This window comes from Mustelus asterias, chromosome 23, assembly GCF_964213995.1.
Source record: "Mustelus asterias chromosome 23, sMusAst1.hap1.1, whole genome shotgun sequence".
Classification (NCBI taxonomy): domain Eukaryota; kingdom Metazoa; phylum Chordata; class Chondrichthyes; order Carcharhiniformes; family Triakidae; genus Mustelus; species Mustelus asterias.
In genome coordinates this window covers 36,690,797-36,710,373 of record NC_135823.1, presented here as the reverse complement: position 1 = coordinate 36,710,373, position 19,577 = coordinate 36,690,797, and the positions used below count along the sequence as shown (strand labels likewise).

Sequence of the window (19,577 nt, the reverse complement as noted above, 5' to 3'; positions counted from 1 at the left end):
AGATTCCCCAGCTCGTGAAAACAATCTCTCAACGTCTTCCTTATCAAGGGCCTTCAGAATCTTGTATGCTTCAATGATATTACCTCTCATTCTTCTAAACTGCAGATAATATAGGCCCAATTTACTCAATGTCTCATTGCAGGACAACCCTCTCATCCCACTTCCAATGCAAGTATATTCTTCCTTTAAATATGGAGACGAAAACTGGGTAGAGTATTCCAGATGTGGTCTCAGCAAAGTCCTGTACAATTGTAGCACAACATGTTTATTCCTCTATTCCAATCTCTTTACAATGAAGGCCATTCCCCTGATTTTTCTCTATAGCCCTGCTTCATTACTACTTTCAAGCAAATCTGTCTCTGATCAATCCCCTATTTTCTTTCTTTTTGTAAGTTTCTATTGAATATGATTCCACCACTTTCAGTCAGTGCATCTGGATCACAACTCACTGCATTTAAAAATAGCTTTCTTCTGCAATTAACAAAAGGATCAAAGGTGACATTAAATATCTTCCGGTTACTGACCCTTCTGCTACTGGATACATTTTCTCCTTATTTACTCTCTCAAATACATTCCTGCTTTGGTACACCTCTTTTTATGCTCTTGACCATCTCTGCTCAAAGGAGAACCACCCTAGCTTTTCCAGTCTTTATGGAATGGAAGCCCCTGATCCCTGGTACTATTCCAGGGCAAGGGTGGTATGGTGGTAATGTTACTGGTAATCCAGAGGCCTGGACCTGTGTGTCAGAGATAAGGGTCCAAATCCCACCACAGCAGCTGTAGGGATTTAAATTCAATTAACTAATATTTTCAATTTGCATTTAAAATGCTTTTCTCACTAATAATTATGAAACTGTTGGAAAAAAAAATTTGGTTCAATAATACCCTTGAGGGGAAGAAATCTGCCATCCTTACCCAGTCTGGCCCGCCTGTGGCTCCAGACCTACAGCAATGTAGTTGACTCTTAACTGCCCTTTGAAATGGCTCAGGAAGCCACTCGATTGTACCAAACTCCTCCAGAAAAGTCAAATAAGTATAAAACTGGACAGACTATCAGGCATTGCTTGAGGCCATGATGTGGAGATGCTGGCGTTGGACTGGGGTAAGCACAGTAAGAAGTCTCTCAACACCAGGTTAAATTTAACCTCACATTGCTTGAGGAAGCAGAACCAATAGGCACACCCTGTCCAGTCAATCCTGCCAAATTGTCTTCATTAACATTTGAAGACTTGTGCCAAAATTGGGAGAGCTGCCTCACAGATTAGTCAAGCAACGTAGCTATAACTGTGTGGCACAATGCTAAATGGGATAGATTCAGAATAGATCTAGCAGCTCAAAATGAGGTGTTCACGAGGTTGTGGCCATCAGCAGCAGCAGAATTGTATTTAGCCACAATCTAAGCTTGTGGCCTGGCATGTTCCTCACTCTACCATTACAATCGAACCAGGAGCCTGGTTCAATGAGGAATGCAGGAGACTGTGCCAGAGGCAGGACCAAGCATACCTAAAAATGAGTGTCAACCTTGGGAAGCTTCAACAGAGGTCTGCGTGTGTGCCAACAGTGGAGGCAGTATGCTATAGACAGAGCTAAGTGATCCCATAGCCAACAAACAGATCAAAGTTCTGCAGTCCTGCTCCATCCAGTCATATATGGAATGGACAATTAAACAATTAACCGGACAAGCAGTCTCCAAAAGCATTCCCACTTTCAATGATTAAGGATCCCAGCCTGTTGAGCATTTGCAATTTGCAACCACCTTCAACAAAAAGTGCCACGTGGTTGATTCACCTCTGCCTCCTCCTGTGGTCCCCCTTCATTCTAGATTCCAGTCTGCAGGCACTCCAACTCCCTGTGATACGAAGAAATGGCTGAACGTGCTTTTTACAGCAACGGCCCTGACGACATCGCCTGTAGTATTGAAGAAGTGTGTTCCAGAACTAGCCACACCCCTAGCCAAGCTATTCCAGTATAGCTATAACATTGGCATCTACCCAGCATGTGCAAAATTGCTCAGGTATGTCCTGTCCATAAAAAACACTGACTCAAAATAACCTGTTCACTGATGCTCAGTTTGAGTTCTGCCAAGGCTACTCAGTTTTAGACCTTATTGCAACCTTGGTCCAAACAAAAGCGCTGAACTGGAGAGATGAGTGAGTAACTGCCTTTGTCATTAAAGCAGCATTTTACCAAGTATGGCTTCAAGGATCCCTAGCAAAATTGAAGTCTATGGGAATCAGGGGAAATCTCTATTGGCTAGATTCATACCTCACATAAAGGAAGATAGTTGTGGTTGTTGGTGGTCAGTCATTTCAGCTCCAGGACATTGCTGCAGGAATTTCTCAAAGGATTGTCCAAGGCCCAGCCATCTTTTGGTTGCTTCATCGATGGCGGCCTTCCTTCCATCATAAGTTTAGAAGTGGGTAAGTTTGCTGATTGCACAGTGCTCAGTGCCATTTGAAACTCCACAGATACTGAAGCAATCTGTGCCCATGTGCAGCAGGAACTGGACAATATTCAGGCTTGATTTGATAAGTGGCAAGAATCAAACCATCTCCCCTTGACGTTCCATAAGATGTAGGAGCTGACGTAGACCATTTGGCCCATTAAATCTGCTTCGCCATTCAATGGAAGTGCCATTCAATGGCATTAATATTGCTGAATCCTCCCACAGTCAACATCTTGAGGGTTACCATTGATCAGAAATTTAACTAGACCAGCCATTTAAATATTGTGGCTACAAGAGCAGGTCAGAGGCTAGGAATTCCACAGAAATTAATTTATCTCCTGACTCGCCTGTCCACCATTTACAAGGCACAAGTCAGGAATGTGAAATAATTCTCCACTTGCCTGGATGGGTGGAGCTCTGACACCACGTAAGCTCAATTCAATCCAGAACAAAGCAGCCTGCTTGTTTTGCACCCCATCCAATCCCTTAAACATTTACTTTTTCCACCATTGGCGCACAGTGGCAGCACAGTGTACTATCTACAAGATGCACTGCAGCAATTCGCCAAGCCGCCTTTGGCAGCACATTCTAAACCCATGACCGCTACTGCTTAGAAGGACAAGGACAGCAGGCGTGTGGGAACACAACCTTCTACAAATTCACCTCCAAGGCATTCACCACCCTGATTTGGCACTATATTGCAGTTCCTTCACAGTGTCAAAATCCCTCCATGGTGTCACACCACCTCATCTATGTAACCTTGTTCAGCCTAGTAAGTCTTCAAAATCTTTGTACTTCAATTCTGCCATCCTGTGCACCCTTGATTTTAATTGCTCCATCATTGGTACTTTCTATTTGGCCCTGAGCTCTGGAATTGTCTCCCTAAAGCCCTCTGCCCCTTTTTAAAAAACCCATCTCTCTTTCCTGATTTTCCGTCCTCTGGTATGTGCCATAAATATTTTAATTGATATTGCTCTAGTTTTAGCACCTTGGGACATTTTACAATGTTAAAATGTGCTCTATAAATGTAAGTTGTTGTCACCTTCAAAGATTTGTGTGCCTGTGTCCCAAGATGTCTCTTGTTCCTCAACCCTTTGAAAATTGTATATTTTGTTCATATAACTTCTACTTCATCTTCCTAGCAAAATGTTATTTCACACTTAAAAGTTAAACTTCATCAGCCAGTCTCCCGGAGCCTGTTTCCTTACTACTCATTGTTTACTATATTTCTGAGTTTGTGTCATCTGCAGACTTTGAAATTATGACCTGCAGACCTAAGTCCGGGTCATTAGTATATATCAGAAAGAGTAGTGGTCCTAAAACCAACCATGGAGAATACCATCATATATCTCCCTCTAGCCTGAAATATTGGGGGGGAATTATCTGGCCTCCAAGCTGCGTGTTTCTCTGCGGTGAGAGGTGGTGCACTGTTCAGTGGTGGCAGGATTCTCTGGACCTGCTGCTGTCAATGGGATTTCCTTTTGATGTCACCCCACACCACCGCGCAACCCTTTGGAGGGGGAAAGCTGCCAGCAGGACCAGAGAATCCTGCCGGCATGAATCGTCAGAGAATTCCCCCCCAAAGCATTCACCATCAGCTTTCTGTCCCTTTTCCAACTTTGTATCTATGCCAATACTGCGCTTTTAAACTCATGGGTTTTAATTTTGATAAGTCTATTTTGTCGCACTTTGTAAAATGCCTTTTGAGTCCATGTGCACAACATTTAAACATTACCCTCACCAACTTTCTCCATTTCATTCAACATTTCCGATCTTTTCAAAATCCAAAATTTAAGCTGTTAGTATTTTTTCAATGTGTTGATTTTAGATCTTCCTTCTCTTTCAATATCTGTGTTATTATACATATGGCAGCATGACTGAGTCATCTTCACTGATTTGACCTCGTATTTGATGCTCTAACACATAATTTGGAGGTGCAAAGCCTGCATCTAGCTTCAGGTGCCTCTCCCAATAGGTATTTGTTAGAATGCCTGGAGGAAAAAGATGGTGGTGACTCCTTCCACCTCCATAGTTATGGCTGCTTCTGACCACTCCAGATGTTAAACCTCAGCCAAGGTGGCCATGTTGCAGTAGCCAAAGTCGTACAGCATAGATTTTCAGTTAAAATTGAACTGAAGCTACTTGACCCCATTGTTTTTAACTTCTTGACATTATTCTCAAACTAAAGCACATTGTGACACAAGAATCTCACTTCATTGTGAAAACTTATTCAATGATTTTTGATTCTTTGTATGGATTGCTTTTATTTATGCCTTTTCTGCATTTGCAGAAAAGCTATTGGGTTTATTTATAATGTCTTACTGAATTGACTTATTCCCATTAGATTAAAAAAAAACATCAGACACTGTAAATGGCAGCTGTTCGAAATGTTCAAAGCTTCCGCTAAACTGAGCTAATTCCCCTCACAAAATTAAGTAAAATGTCTGGTGAAGCATTGCTTTTGTTCAGCATAAGGAGTAAGTAAGAAACAGCTGGGAATGTCTTAACTAGCTCAATACAACAGACAACTATCCCTGGTCATTTAGACTGTAAAAACATGGACAAATATCTTTATCGGTTATGGAGGCATTTTCCTTCAGATAATTATTCTCTATTTGGATTAGCCCCATCAATTATTTCTCTTGCAGTATAAACGTTGCTGCGGCAGATTATTCGGCAGAAGATACAGAGCCAAATCTAATCGTTTACACAGTCTGTTTCTGTTATTGCCTATTCAGAGGTTTCAGTAATAAGTTAGTGTAAAAATAAAAAGCTCGCTAGACATTTATTTTCCTTTTCATCTGAGAACACTGGACATATTTTTCCCCTCAGGTGTGACAAAACTATCTTTACCCGCTGGAGACATTTTGGGGTAGCCTTTTTCTCTCTGTGGGCTGTGAAAGGATTATCTTCCTTTTGAGAGTATTTGGGGCAGCCTTTTCCTCTTTTTGTAGGTAATTCATTTTATATCTCATCAACCACAGGGTGACATTCTCTCCCTGCAACCTCCTAGAATTTGCTGGCTTTAGTCTTGACATGATGTACGTGTGAAGATTATTTTGAAAACTGAGCGAATCAATCTCTGCTGATCGTTATTGCATAAATATGAGGTGTGCAATCTTGGAGCTAGTTGGAGAGGAAAAGCTGACACAGACTGACTCAATCTACTGAATCATGCCTCCTGTCTAAACAATTGTAGATGCACTGCTGGAGGTTGTGGAAACATCTCACTCCCAGATACTGCCAAATTCAACTTGGAGGCGTTTGGTTATATGAGACATGTTTTAGGTTGGGATGCAAAGAGGGAATATTTGTATATTGAAGTTCCACGGTATTGAACGTTTGAATAGAATTTTATTACCATTATTTCCTACTGAAGTGGAAGGGTGGCTTGTTTTAGAGTGTAGTCACTCGCAGCCTCTAGTTGCTGAAATTAGATGCACTGTTAGAACTGCATTGGGATATGGTGTGTCTCTTCCTTCCTTATTCCCTACCAACCCATCGAAAGATTAAGTCAAGAAGAGCAGTAGAAATGCTTTACCATTCAATCCTCTGTTATAGCTCAAAAAAGGTTGAAAATGTGTTAAAGGTTCACTTATTATTAGTTGCTTCAACATTTCTGCTTTGTATATGGACTTGTTTTCTTACTATCTAATTCAGCAAAATATTTCTGACTTGAATTTTTCTCCATATTTAGTGGATTGTTAATAAAACATTTGGCATGCTGGGTTTGGTAAACAGAGACACAGTCCAAAAGCTAGCAAGTTATGCTAAATTTATGTAGAAAATAGAGTTTGACCCCAGATGGTGTGCTATGTCCAAGTTCTGTAATAGACCTGAGAAACTGGGATTGTTCTCCATGGATCAGAGAAAGCTAAGAGGGGATTTGATAGAGCTGTTCAAAATCATGAAAGATTTAAGTTGAGTAAATAAAGAGAAACTGTTTCCAATGGCTGAAGAGTTGATACAGGAAGAAGTTTAACAACACCAGGTTAAAGTCCAGCAGGTTTATTTGGTAGCAAAAGCCACACCGCTACCAAATAAACCTGTTGGACTTTAACCTGGTGTTGTTAAACTTCTTACTGTGTTTACCCCAGTCCAACGCCGGCATCTCCACATGAAGAGTTGATGACCAGTGTGCACAGATTTAAGATGGTTGGCAAAATAACTAGAGGTGACAAAAGAAAAATGTTTTTACACAATGGTTAGAATTTGCAATGTGCTGCCTTATAGGGTGGTAGGAACAGATTCAACAGTGTCATTCAAAAAAGAATAAATGCTCAGAAGAGAAAATATTGCAGGGCTTTGGGGGGAAATGAGGGACTGGGACTAACTGGATTGTCATTCAAAAGAGCTCGTGCTCAGTCAGTGGGTCGAATGTCTTCCTCCTGCACTATACTATTCTGTTGTTTTAATATTGTCTTCCCCCACCTTTTGCCTCCTGTTTCCTATCTTAATTACAAACTATTCTAATTAATGCTGCTGTACTTGGGAAATGGGAATGCTAAACCGGTTAATTTTGAATTAATTTTATCTTCTCTCTACTTCATGACCCCCAAATCCTTGGTTAAACCCTATTTAGGATGCTGCTGTGATTCTGCAGTGTGTGTTTGATGAGACTTTGCTCAGATTGATGCTCTCTCTCTGGGAAATTAAAAAGGCTACATTTTTGGCAATTTTTACACTTGCTCTCCTTAAGAATTTGGCTTGTGCTAAGTACAGCTGCATCAGTGATAGTCACCTCTTGGATAACTAGGTGGCCTTTCTTTGTGTGAATGCACAAAAAGGGTCTTCAAAACCATATTTTTCCTGTCCTGCATTAGTACCAAAATTCACCAGAGAAGATGAGGTGCAGGAGTTTTGTTCACTTACCCCCTTCTTCCCTGTACCCTTGCTACTTCCTTAACTAAAGGCTGCTGACACTAATTATAGTGCCTCAGATTAGCTAATTAGCACAGACTGGGGAATTAAACCGAGACCCTTTTTGACTTGTTTGGTTCGTTCGCCTGTTGAGCTATTGGGAAAGTGCATTTTGATTGTTCACAAAACAATCTATACTTTGCTATTTTAATTTGGACATGAATGAAAACAGTTTTGATTTAAATCTGTAAACCAACTTCCATTTTGCCTTCCAGCTCAATCCTGTTGTATATAGTGAATTTGCTCGGGAGCGAAATCTCCATATTTCTTTGATCAAGCGCTTATCACAGCTCTACCCACCTGATTTCTGCTGTCATATATCGCTCACAGAACAATACAGATCACATGAAGTTGTCATCAGGTATTGCTGAAACTTTTCAGCTGGTACATTGAATATTTTATTTGAATATGCATTTAATTACAGTAATGTATCTGAGTTTGTAGATTTGTCAAACTGTGTGATGGTGTAATGTCTGATTGTTCTTGAGCTGATTTGAGAGATCCAGTTACCTTTATTAATACTTGACTGCAGCTGCACTTTGTTGAAACAATATCAGCTGACATAATCTGCAGTCAGAAACATAATGCCGACACTTTGCAGTTGGGTAAAAATGTGGTGGTTGTATTTACTTCATATTTGTTTATGGAATGCTGATATGGGTATTTACGCAGTTTGCATTGCATTTATGCATTCAATTTTCTCTTCTAACTCCTTCTCTACATTCTCTCTATTAACAAACACACAGTCCCCTTTTCTCCCCCTCTTCCTCCAAGATAGTGAATTATCTTGGGGTATAGTTCTGCAGACATTTATTTGCGAAGGAATTGGTGGGCCATTCCTCTGTAGCATCATCACAGCCTGGACACTTCTAATCCTCGCCTAGTGTTCAGGAGAGCTACTGACAGGCTAGAATGTGAACCTCAGTTGAAGGAGGCACAGGTTGATTTTAATACTCATGTCCTGTTTAGTGAGAATGGCCAACTATGCACATATGGGAGATCAAATATGAAATCACCTTCCTCTGTACAGCTCAGAAACCTAAGATGCACAGAGCCATCAAGAGAAGCTTGTATTGAAAAAAAGTGATATTTGAAATGTTTTGGCCTGATTGCTGTTCATCTGAGGGCAGGTGGCCAACTACATAGTTCTGAAACTTGTCAGTGCTGTGCCAAAACCAGCACCAAGAGGAAATCTGGAGTAATCCACAATTTACTTGAGGTTCTGCATGGAAAAAAGGCCAATGGGATATTGCACCTGCTCCATCCAGAGGCCATGTCTTAAAATTTCATCCAAGACATCCCCACTGAAAACACTTGCTAGTCTCCCACTTCAAGAATCCACATGTGGTCCCATCCTCCATGTGGCCATATTGGAACTGAGAGTCATTTTGTCTACTGTTGTCAGCAGTAGTTAAAAATCAAGTGACAATGCATTGCACTGCAGCCTAGAATATAATGTTAGTAATATCTGTATTAGTGAGCTAGTACTGAATAAGCTCACATAACATTCCTCTGTCCAAATTGCAATGTGGACACTAACCTTAAAATGTGATGTTTGTTTGCTAATGTTGTCAGTGGTAATATCTGTGCTCTCAAAATAGCTTTTCATTGCAGGTTTTTTATTACTTACTTTTGAATGTTTTTGTATGCTTTTCCTTTCATGTTTAAAATTTGGGACTTGAACTTTGTTGCTTCAGCATTTTTTAAATCTGCACTCACAATGTGACTGATGTCCACAAAAAGTGTTTGCATAACATAATGAACCATCTATTACAAAAATCAATGAGTGAATTGCAACATTCCACTTAAAAATCCATTGACAACTTCTATGTCAGGCTCAGTCTCAAAATTGGTCATTGCTGTAATTGGCTGTTCTCTAATACAGAACTGCCATGGTGATGTTAGCCCAATAAAACAAGTTTTGAGACAGTAAGCAGCTAAATTTATTGAATTGTCCTGCGCTTCCAAACACTGGCAATCTGAAAAGGAGTTGGACTTGATGGCTCTTCGCTCACCCCAGTATACATTAGCCGTTTCCTCTCAATTAGATAACCCAAAACTGTGGGGACATTTGCTGTCATGCTCTTAAGCCACTGGCACACCACTTCCATATTGTACTGCATCTATCAGTACTGAAACAGTATGAATGGAAAGCATCAAATGCCTTGCACCTTCTCACAGCTACCTCATCCTGGTTCCCCATGTGCCAAACAAACACTCGATCAAGAGGGAAATAATTAACCCAGAGATGAATTTTGTTGCTGTCCCTCCATAGTGTCAGTTAATTTTTAGTCTGCTTTACAGCTGCAGTTAAATCACCAAGAAATTGAATTTTGGGTTTGTGGAAGGAGAGATTTAACCCTCTGGCACCATTCCCCAGAACAGTCTCGGCAGACTCTATAGGGTCTTAACACCTTATAGGGTGTCCTCAATGACTAACTTACTGCATTTCTAATCCTAATTGAACTCCTGAATCTGTTCCATCATTCAATTAGATCATGTTTGATATGCAACCTAACTCCATATACCACCTTTGTCTCATATCGCTTAATATTTTGCCTGACAATCTATCAATCCCCGTTTTACAATTAACTGTTGATCAAGCATCAATTACTGTTTGCAAAAGTGGGTTCCAAACTTCAACACCCATTGTGTGAAGGAATATTTCCTTATTTCACTCTTGAAAGGTCTGGCTCTATTTTTTAGAAAATGGCCCCTAAGTCCTAAACTCTGTAACTAGCAGAACTCTATCTACCCTGGGAGTTACCAACTGAACTGGACCTGTGGCTACAAGAGAAGATCAGAGGCTGAGAATTCTGGGGTGTATAATTTGGTGTATAATGGGCAGCAAGGTGGCACAATGGTTAGCACTGCTGCCTCACAGCACCAGGGACCTGGGTTCAATTCCGGCCTAGGGTCACTGTCTGTGTGGAGTTTGCACATTCTCCCCATGTCTGCGTGGGTTTCCACCGGGTGCTCTGGTTTCCTCCCACAGTCTAAAGATGGCCATGCTAAATTGCCCCTTAGTGTCAGGGGGATTAGCAGGGTAAATATGTGGGGTTACGGAAATAGGGCCTGGGTGGGATTGTGGTCAGTGCAGACTCGATGGGCTGAATGGCCTCCTTCTGCACTGTAGGGATTCTATGATGACCTTCTATGAATTTGCCTCTTGGCTCTCCAAAGCCGACCGCTACCTAAAAGACACAAGTCAGGACTGTGATGAGATACACTTCACTTGTCTGGATGAGTGCAGCTCCAACAACACTTAAGCAGTTGGACACCATCCAGGACAAAGCAGCCCACTTGACTGGCACCCCATCTACACCTTCAACATAATTTCCTCCACCACCAATGCATAGTAGCAGCAGTGTGTACCAACTACAAGATGCACTGCAACAACTTGTAAAGGCTCCTTCAACAGCACCTTCCGAATCTGTGATTTCTCCCATCGAGAAGGACAAGGGGAGCAAGTGCATTGGAACACCACCACCTGCAAGTTCCCCTCTAAGCTATACCATATCCTGATTTGGAGCTATATCACCATTCCTGGGTCAAAATCCTGGAACTCCCTTCTGAACAGTAGTCTGATTGTTTCTATAACCCATGAACTGCTGAAGTTCAAGAAGGTGGCTCACAACAACCTTCTCAAGGATATGGGCAACAAACACTGGACTAGTCAGGGGCACCCACATGTTATGAGTGAATAAATTACAAAAAATCCCATCTGTTCTAATTAATATCTTAAAAATATCAATTAATTCCCAACTTTACAGACTAAAGTCTTTAGAGAAGAGAACCCTAGCTTGTTAATCTACAAAGAAAGATGAAATCCTTGAAGTCCACTATGATGCCAATAAATTTATGCTATTCTCTCTGCATGGCCAGTATATCCTTCCTAAGATGCGGTGTCCAGAACTGCTCTCAGTGCTCCAGGTGTGGTCTAACCAGGGCTTTATATGACTGAAGAATTACTTCAACCCTGCAGTATTCTATTTCTCCAGCTATGAAGGCTACCTTTCCATTTGGCCTTTTAATTATTTTTTATATCTGTTAATGACCTGTGACGTGGACCTTCAAATCTCCTTGGCACTCCGTTGTTCTTAGCTTTTCACCATTTTCAAAATACCCTGCTCTATCCTTTTTAATTCCAAAATGGCTGATCTCGCGTTTGTCAATGTTAAAATCTATTTGCTAGTCTTGCCCTTTCACCTAATCTGTGAATATCTTTTTGTAATTTTATGCTCCCATCTGCATTGCTTACAATGCTGCTTGTTGATGTATCACTGGCAAAATCATTTATGTGACTTCCTATCCCATCATCTAAGTTAATGAATAAAGTGAATGGTTGAGACCACTACACATACCCATGCAGGACACCACTAGTCACATTCTGCCAATTAGAGTACCTGCACATTTTCTTTATTCCTTGTCTCGTTTTACTCAGCCAATTTCCTAACCAGGTCCATAATTTGCCTTGAGCTTCAACTTTAGTCAACCGTCTCTTGTGAGAAGCCTTATCAAATGTTTCCTGGAAGAATATTAAGTAATATCCATAGATATTCCCCTGTTCACTGCTTTAGTTATCTCTCCAAAAAAAATCAGGTTCTTCAAGCATGACCTCCCCTTTACAAATCCATACAGCTTCCTCTGATCAGCTGAAAATTTTCAAGATATTCAGACACCCTAACCTTAATTATAGGCCCTGTAGCAATTTCCCAACAACAGATGTTAGGTTAACTGGCCTATCGTTCCCTGATTTCACTCTGCCAGCTTTCATAAATAGAGGAATGGCATTTGCAATTTTCCAATTTAATGGATGATTCCCACATTAAGAAAACTTTGGAAAATAATAAGTATGCCACCTATAATCTCACCTATTTCTTTTAAACCCTAAGATAGAAACCAGCTGGTCCTGGGAACTTGTCATTCTTCAGTGCCATTCATCTCCAATACTTCTACCTTATTTATGTTAATTTTAATGAGTCACTGTCACTGATTCGGGAATAGTGTCCTTGGGATGTCTGGTGTACTAACCTCTTCCCCTTCTGTAAATACTGATGCAAAGTAATTATTCAGCATAATTATTCTGCCATTTCCTTACCACTGATGATATCACATGTATCAGTTTTCAAGGGGGCCACATTACTTCTCACCTCCATTTTCCCAATGTAAAAGCTTCTTATGTTAATTTTGTTAGCCTCTTTAATTTTCTTTTAACAGTCTGTTTAAGTAGCTCTTGTTATCTGTTTTGTTACCCATTGCTACTTTTTGTATTTTTTCCACTTGCCAAGATCCATGCTACTCTTTGTAATTTTGTGCGCTTTTTCTTTTAATGTCTTTTAGCTCTTTAATTGCCAATGGCAGTCTGTTTTGGCAAGTAAATCTCTTACCCTTCATGGTTTAAACTGGTTCTGTATCCATGTTAAATTCTTTTTCAAAAGCTTCCCATTGATTTTCTGTCATTTTATTCACTAATAGACTTGCCCAGTTTACTGTGGACAGTCTGTCTTATCCCTTTGAAGTCGACAACTAATCTTAGCACTGTTTCATGTTTCTCCATTTTAAACTTTACGTTGAATTCAATCACAGGATGATTGACATTGGACAAATGTTCATGCACCATTAGGCTGTTAACTAAATCTAGCTCATTACTCAATCTAATACACCTATCCCCTTGTTGGTTCTAGGACACATTGTTTTAGAAAATTATCCTGGACTTACTTAAATTCATTAATCTTCTGATGTGTGCCAGTATGCTTTTCCCAATCTATATGATAGTTGAAGTACCGCATTGAAACCCAGTCTTTGCTACATGTATATCTTTAACATTTGTAAAAGCTACTATTTCTAGGTTCAGTAAGAAGTCTCACAACACCAGGTTAAAGTGCAACAGGTTTATTTGGAATCACGAGCTTTTGGCATGCTGCTGCTTCATCAGGTGACTCAATCGACTCACCTGATGAAGGAGCAGCGCTCCAAAAGCTCGTGATTCCAAATAAACCTGTTGCACTTTAACCTGGTGTTGTGAGACTTCTTACTGTGTCCACTCTAGTCCAACGCAGGCATCTCCACATCACTCCTAGCTAATACTAGGGAGTATATGTACAACTCTCATTATGATTTTAAATTACTTTCCATTTCTTAATTCCATCCATAAGGGCTCCACTGCTGGCTTACCCCTCCTATCACGGAAGTGATTTCATCTTTTATTATTAAGGCTATCCTTTCATTCCATCATGTTTCCCTATCTTTGCTGTAGACCTGGAGAACAGCTCCAAGTTATAAGGTGAAGGTCTTAAAATCATTAAATTTACTTGCCTTTAAAAAAGGGATAATAAAGTGGGTAAATAATGCTATCTGTTTCAATCTTGTCCGCAATGGATTTCCATTAGATAATCTATACAGGGTGCTCACCTGTATATTCTTAGCTGGAATGGGACCTTGCTGTATCAGCTGATTAAAAGTTTTGAAAGTGTAGCATTTATAGTTAAGTGGAGCGATGCACCATTTAGATCCCTATTTGAATTCCATTTAGTGGTAAGCATTTGATGTTTTCTCCGAAAATTCCAGTGGAGTTGATAACTCACTGTGAATTTTGAACAAAAGCCCTTCATTAAAATGAGTGAGATTATGCATCGCACGGATTAACTGAACAGTGCTGTACTTTTCTTTGTAGCTGTATATCAATTTAATTTTTCCTTGCTGTTCTTTCATTAGTCTTGCATCAGAACTGTTCTACAGAGGGAATCTTACAGCTAACAGCAAACAGCCAACTCACAAAGATTTTTATCCCCTCATGTTTTGCGTGGCCTGGGGAGCAGACGTGCAAGACAAAAACAGTGCCAGCTATTACAACTGTTCTGAGGTTAGCACTGGCTGGTTCTACACTAATTTCATGTGCTTGAGCAAGAGATGGAGGAGATTTGTTTTTAATATTGTCCAGAGATGTATAATGAGATTAGTTACATTGAACAGAGATGAAAAATATGATAAATGAGTATTTATCTCTCTCTTGATTTGAATTGTGAAAGATTATTGCTTTTCAGAGATATACTAATGGCTGTTCCAGCTGCTTTGCCTGATTGTTGTTAATTTCTCACTGTCTGTGTTGGCATGGCCGTTCTCCTTTATCTAATGATTCAATTAGCCTAATTTCTCTCGAATACAAATTTTACAGGGCAGTATGTTTTTCTTAAATAATATGATTTCTATTTTTGAGGTGTGAAATAATTTCTATTATATCATTTCTGTTAATAGTTTTTGATCTGGAGCCCTAGTGGCCTTGCCGCCAGCAACATAATGGTTTGATATCCACTCACTGTAGGTGGTTTGGTATACATTTGCCTTTTCTTTGTTTAATTTTCCCTTTGCACCAGTTCTTTACTCCCCCTCAACTTGACAATGTGAACGGCTTTCTTGCCTCCACCTATGCTGCTCTGCGTCACTCGATCTGCAATAACAATAACAACATCAACAAATTATTATATTTATATAGTGCCTTGCACGTAATAAAACATCCCAAGGTGCTCACAGCAGTATTATAAAGCAAAATATGACATTTGAAAACTTCCTTTTGCCATGAGTGGGTGCAGGTTAAATGGCACTATTCATTATGTAAATGCTTGGCAACCTCCACTGATTTTAATATATTTTCCCTTCCACCGTGCCAATGTGGTATGTCACAGTAATTTCCCTGCATTCTATCAAATTAATCTCCGAGGTCAGATAATGGTTGGGATGTTTTCAGAAATTAATCCAGGAATGTAATTGCGGCATGTGGTTTGGCAAGATATAAAACAAAACCTAAATTCTTACTTAATATTGTGTCTGAATTTCACTTGTCCTTGGAAACTAACAGTGTTGAATTTGTATGACCCCTGGTATAGTTCCCTCAAAAGAACAATGTTCTGTTCAATCAAAATGTTGATTTGTATATAGAACCAGAGTGTCTGCTCATACAAGCACGGTTTCATTTACTAGCAAAAATGTTATTATTATTAATCAGCATCCTGCAGGATGCATTTTAATGCAATTTGTAAGATTGATCAAATTACCCACTCTAGATCCTGAGCAAATGAGAAAGCTCATTCTAATTGTGTCAGTGTCAATGATGATGAATCTGGGGAGTGCAGCGAAAGCCAAGTGTGTGACACCACAGCTGGCTCAGTGGGCATACAAGGAAGACTGGAAAAACAATGGTAATAGGTGGTTGGGTAGTTAGGGGAATAGATAGGTGTTTCAGCGCTGCAGGTGTGAATCCAGGATGGTGTGTTGCCCCCCTTGTTTCCTCCAGGACGTCACTGAGCAGCTGCAAGAAAGCCCTGAGATGGGAGCGCGAACAGCCAACAATCATGGTCCACACTTGTACAAATGGCAGAGGCAGAAGGAGGGGTGTGGTCCTGCAGGCAAAATTTAGGGAGCTAGGTAGAAAGTTAGCAAGCAGGATCTCAAAAATCTTTGGATTATTTGTACAAGTGAGAGGATAAAGCAGGTGGATGCATGGCTGGAATGATGGTGGAGGGAGGTGGGCTCAAGATTCTTGGGACATTGGGACCAGCTTTGGGGGAGATGCGACCTCTCCAGAATGGATGGATTGCACCTAAATAGAGTGGGTGATTTGCTACTGCTATTGGGTAGAGTTTAAATTAACTTGTTAAGGGTGTGGGTACCAGGAGACAATATCAAAGAGGAATACCAAGGTGTGCAAAATACTCAGAGAGATAGATGGCTCTGAAATAAGGAACAGTAAGTTCATAGAATCATAGAATCCCTACAGTGCAGAAGGAGGCCATTCAGCCCATTGAGCCTGCACCAACAACAATCCCACTCGGGCCCCATCTCCGTAACCCCAAGTATTTACCCTGCTAATCTCCCTGACACTAAGGGTCAATTTAGCATGGCCAATCAGCCTAACCCATGTGGAAAGAAACTGGAACACCCGGAGGAAACCCATGCAGATACAGGGTGAATGTGCAAACTCCACACAGGCAGTCGCTTAAAGGCTGGAATTGAACCTAGGTCCCTGGCGACGAGAGGCAGCAATGTTAACCATTGTGCCACCATACCGCCTGTAAAATAAATTGGTGGGATCAGAGTAAGAGAGCAAATCATCGTCTAAATTAAGTTTACTGTGCATGTATGTGAATGCATGAGTGTGGTAACTAGGAGTTGCAGTTGCAGATAGATGTGGTGATAATATAGACCTCAAAGAAAGGCAGGTCTGGGTATTAAATGTTCCTGTATATTCTCTCACACTCGCACAAAGTGTTCAGGAAAGATCAGAAAGAAAGAAAAGGGGGAGGCTTGGTGGTATTTATTTAAGGTGAGCATGCATTGCTGGAGAAAAAGTCTGACTCAGAGCAGAATCGATTTGGCTGGAGCTATGGAACACAAAGGGCGCAATTACGTTGTTCTGTACAGTCTATACGCCAACAACTAATGGAAAAGGTGTAGAGGAACAAATTTGCAAGGAAATTAGAGAGGTGCAAAGATCTTAATACAGTTATAATGGGTGACTTTAATTACCTGAATATAAACTGGGATAGTGGTAGTGTAAAGGACAGAGAGGGGCAAGAGTTCCCCGAGTGTGTTGAAGAAAATTTTCTACAGCAGTATGTTTCTCGTCCAGTGAGAAAGAAGTCATTTCTAGACCTGGTTCTTGGGAATGAGGTGAGCCAAGCAGATCAAATGTCAGTAAGAGAATATTCAGGAGACAGCGATCATTGTATCATAAAGTTAAGACTATAGAACAATCCAGAGTAAGAATAATGATTTTTGATTTGATTTATTATTGTCAAACCAACTTCAATGGGATAAGGACAGATCTTGGCTGAATAAATTGGAGCCAAAGGAAAAATGGTAGCTGAACATTGGGCTATCTTCGAAGAAGACAGAAGCCAGAGGGTGGTTGTAGAGAGTTGTTTTTCAAACTGGAGGCCTGTGACCAGCGGTGTGTCTCAGGGATCAGTGCTGGGCCCACTGTTATTTGTCATTTATATTAATGATTTGGATGAGAATATAGGAGGCATGGTTAGTAAGTTTGCAGATAACACCAAGATTGGTGGCATGGTGGACAGTGAGGAAGGTTATCTCCAATTGCAGCGGGATCTTGATCAATTGGGCCAGTGGGCTGACGAATGGCAGATGGAGTTTAATTTAGACAAATGCAAGATAATGCATTTTGGTAGATTGAACCAGGGCAGGACTTGCTCAGTTAATGGTAGGGCGCTGGGGAGAGTTACAGAACAAAGAGATCTAGGGGTACATGTTCATAGCTCCTTGAAAGTGGAGTCACAGGTGGACAGAGTGGTGAAGAAGGCATTCGGCATGCTTGGTTTCATCGGTCAGAACATTGAATACAGGAGTTGGGACGTCTTGTTGGAGTTGTACAAGACATTGGTAAGGCCACACTTGGAATACTGTGTGCAATTCTGGTCACCCTATTATAGAAAGTATATTATTAAACTAGAAAGAGTGCAGAAGAGATTTACTAGGATGCTACCGGGACTTGATGGATTGAGTTATAAGGAGAGGCTGAATAGACTGGGACTTTTTTCTCTGGAGCGTAGGAGGCTGAGGGGTGACCGTATAGAGGACTACAAAATAATGAGGGGCATAGACAAGGTAGATAGTCAATATCTTTTCCCAAAGGTAGGGGAGTCTAAAACTAGGGGACATAGGTTTAAGGGGAGAGATACAAAAGTGTCCAGAGGGGCAATTTTTTCACACAGAGGGTTGTGAGTGTCTGGAACAAGCTGCCAGAGGTAGTAGTAGAGGCGGGTATAATTTTATCTTTTAAAAAGCATTTAGATAGTTACATGGGTACGATGGGTATAGAGGCCAAACGCAAGGCAATTGGGGTTAGCTAGGGGTTTTTTAAAAAAAAATAAGGGCGGTATGGACAAGTTGGGCTGAAGGGCCTGTTTCCATGCTGTAAACCTCTATGACTCTAAGAGATTATCCGGGGCACAGTCAAGGTAAATTCCCTTGGAAAAGAAAGGTAGGACAAACAAAACCAGGGCTCCCTGTATGCCAAAAGAGATAGAAATTGAGATAAAGAAGAAAAAGTGTGCTTATGGCAGATATCAAGTGGAAAATACACATCAGCACCAGGCTGAATGTAGATGGTTCAAGGGGAGTTGAGAAGCAAGTGAGGGAAGTAAAGAGCGAGTATGAAAAGAGACTGGCAGTTAACATAAAAGAGAATCGCAAAGTCTTCTATTGGCATATAAATAGGAAAAGGATGGTAAAAGCAGGAGTAGGGCCAATTAGGAAACAAAAAGGGGAATTATGCATGGAGACAGAGAGTATAGCTGAGGTATTAAATTAATTATTTGCATCTATCTTTACCAAGGAAGAAGATGCCACCCAGGCCATGATGAAAGAAGAGGTAATTCAGACTCGCTCACTCACTCACAGTTATTTGCTAGCTACTCGCTCCCACTCACTTGCACACAAAGTGCACATTCACTCTCATACTCTCTCTCACACAAACGCTCTCTCTCACATTCACACTTACTCTTGCACTCACACAAATGCGCTCTCTCACTCGCACAAATTCTCTCTCACACAAACGTTCTTTCTCTTACATTTGCACAAATGCTCTCTCACACTCGCACAAACACTCTCTTGTATAGGAAAGCGATAGAGAATCTGGTGAACTGGTGCGATGACAATAATCTCTCCCTCAATGTAAGTAAAACGAAGGAGATCGTCATTGTCTTCAGGAAGTGTAGTGGAGGACATTCCCCTGTCTACAAGAATGGGAAATGGTCGAGAGCTTCAGGTTTCTAGGTGTCCAGATCACCAACAACCTGTCCTGGTCCACGCGCCTCCTTTCTCAGAAGACTAAGGAAATTTGGCAGGTCCGCTACGACCCTCACCAATTTTTACAGATAGAAAGCATTCTTTCTGGTTGTATCACAGCTTGATATGGCTCCTGCTCCATCCAAGACCACAAGAAACTACAAAGGGTTGTGAACGAAGCCCAGTCCTTCACTCAGACCAGCCTCCCATCCATTGACTCTGTCTACACTTCCCGCTGCCTCGGAAAAGCAGCCAGCATAATCAAGGACCTCACGCACCCCTGACATACTTTCTTCCACCTTCTCCCATCGGGAAAAAGATACTAAAGCCTGAGGTCACACACCAATTGACTCAAGAATAGCTTCTTCCCTGCTGCCTTCAGACTTTTCAATAGACCTATCTCGCA

General features: G+C 40.9%; 1 protein-coding gene across 1 annotated transcript in view; it reads left to right on the top strand.

Annotated features, from left to right (window-relative positions):
* The window catches only part of LOC144510644 (putative helicase with zinc finger domain), a 359,659-nt gene that overhangs the window by 139,887 nt on the left and 200,195 nt on the right, over positions 1-19,577 (top strand). The window contains exons 18-19 of the mRNA XM_078240298.1: positions 7,582-7,727; positions 14,084-14,231. Of these exons, the coding sequence (XP_078096424.1) occupies positions 7,582-7,727; positions 14,084-14,231 (294 nt within the window). The remainder of the gene's footprint in view (positions 1-7,581; positions 7,728-14,083; positions 14,232-19,577) is intronic.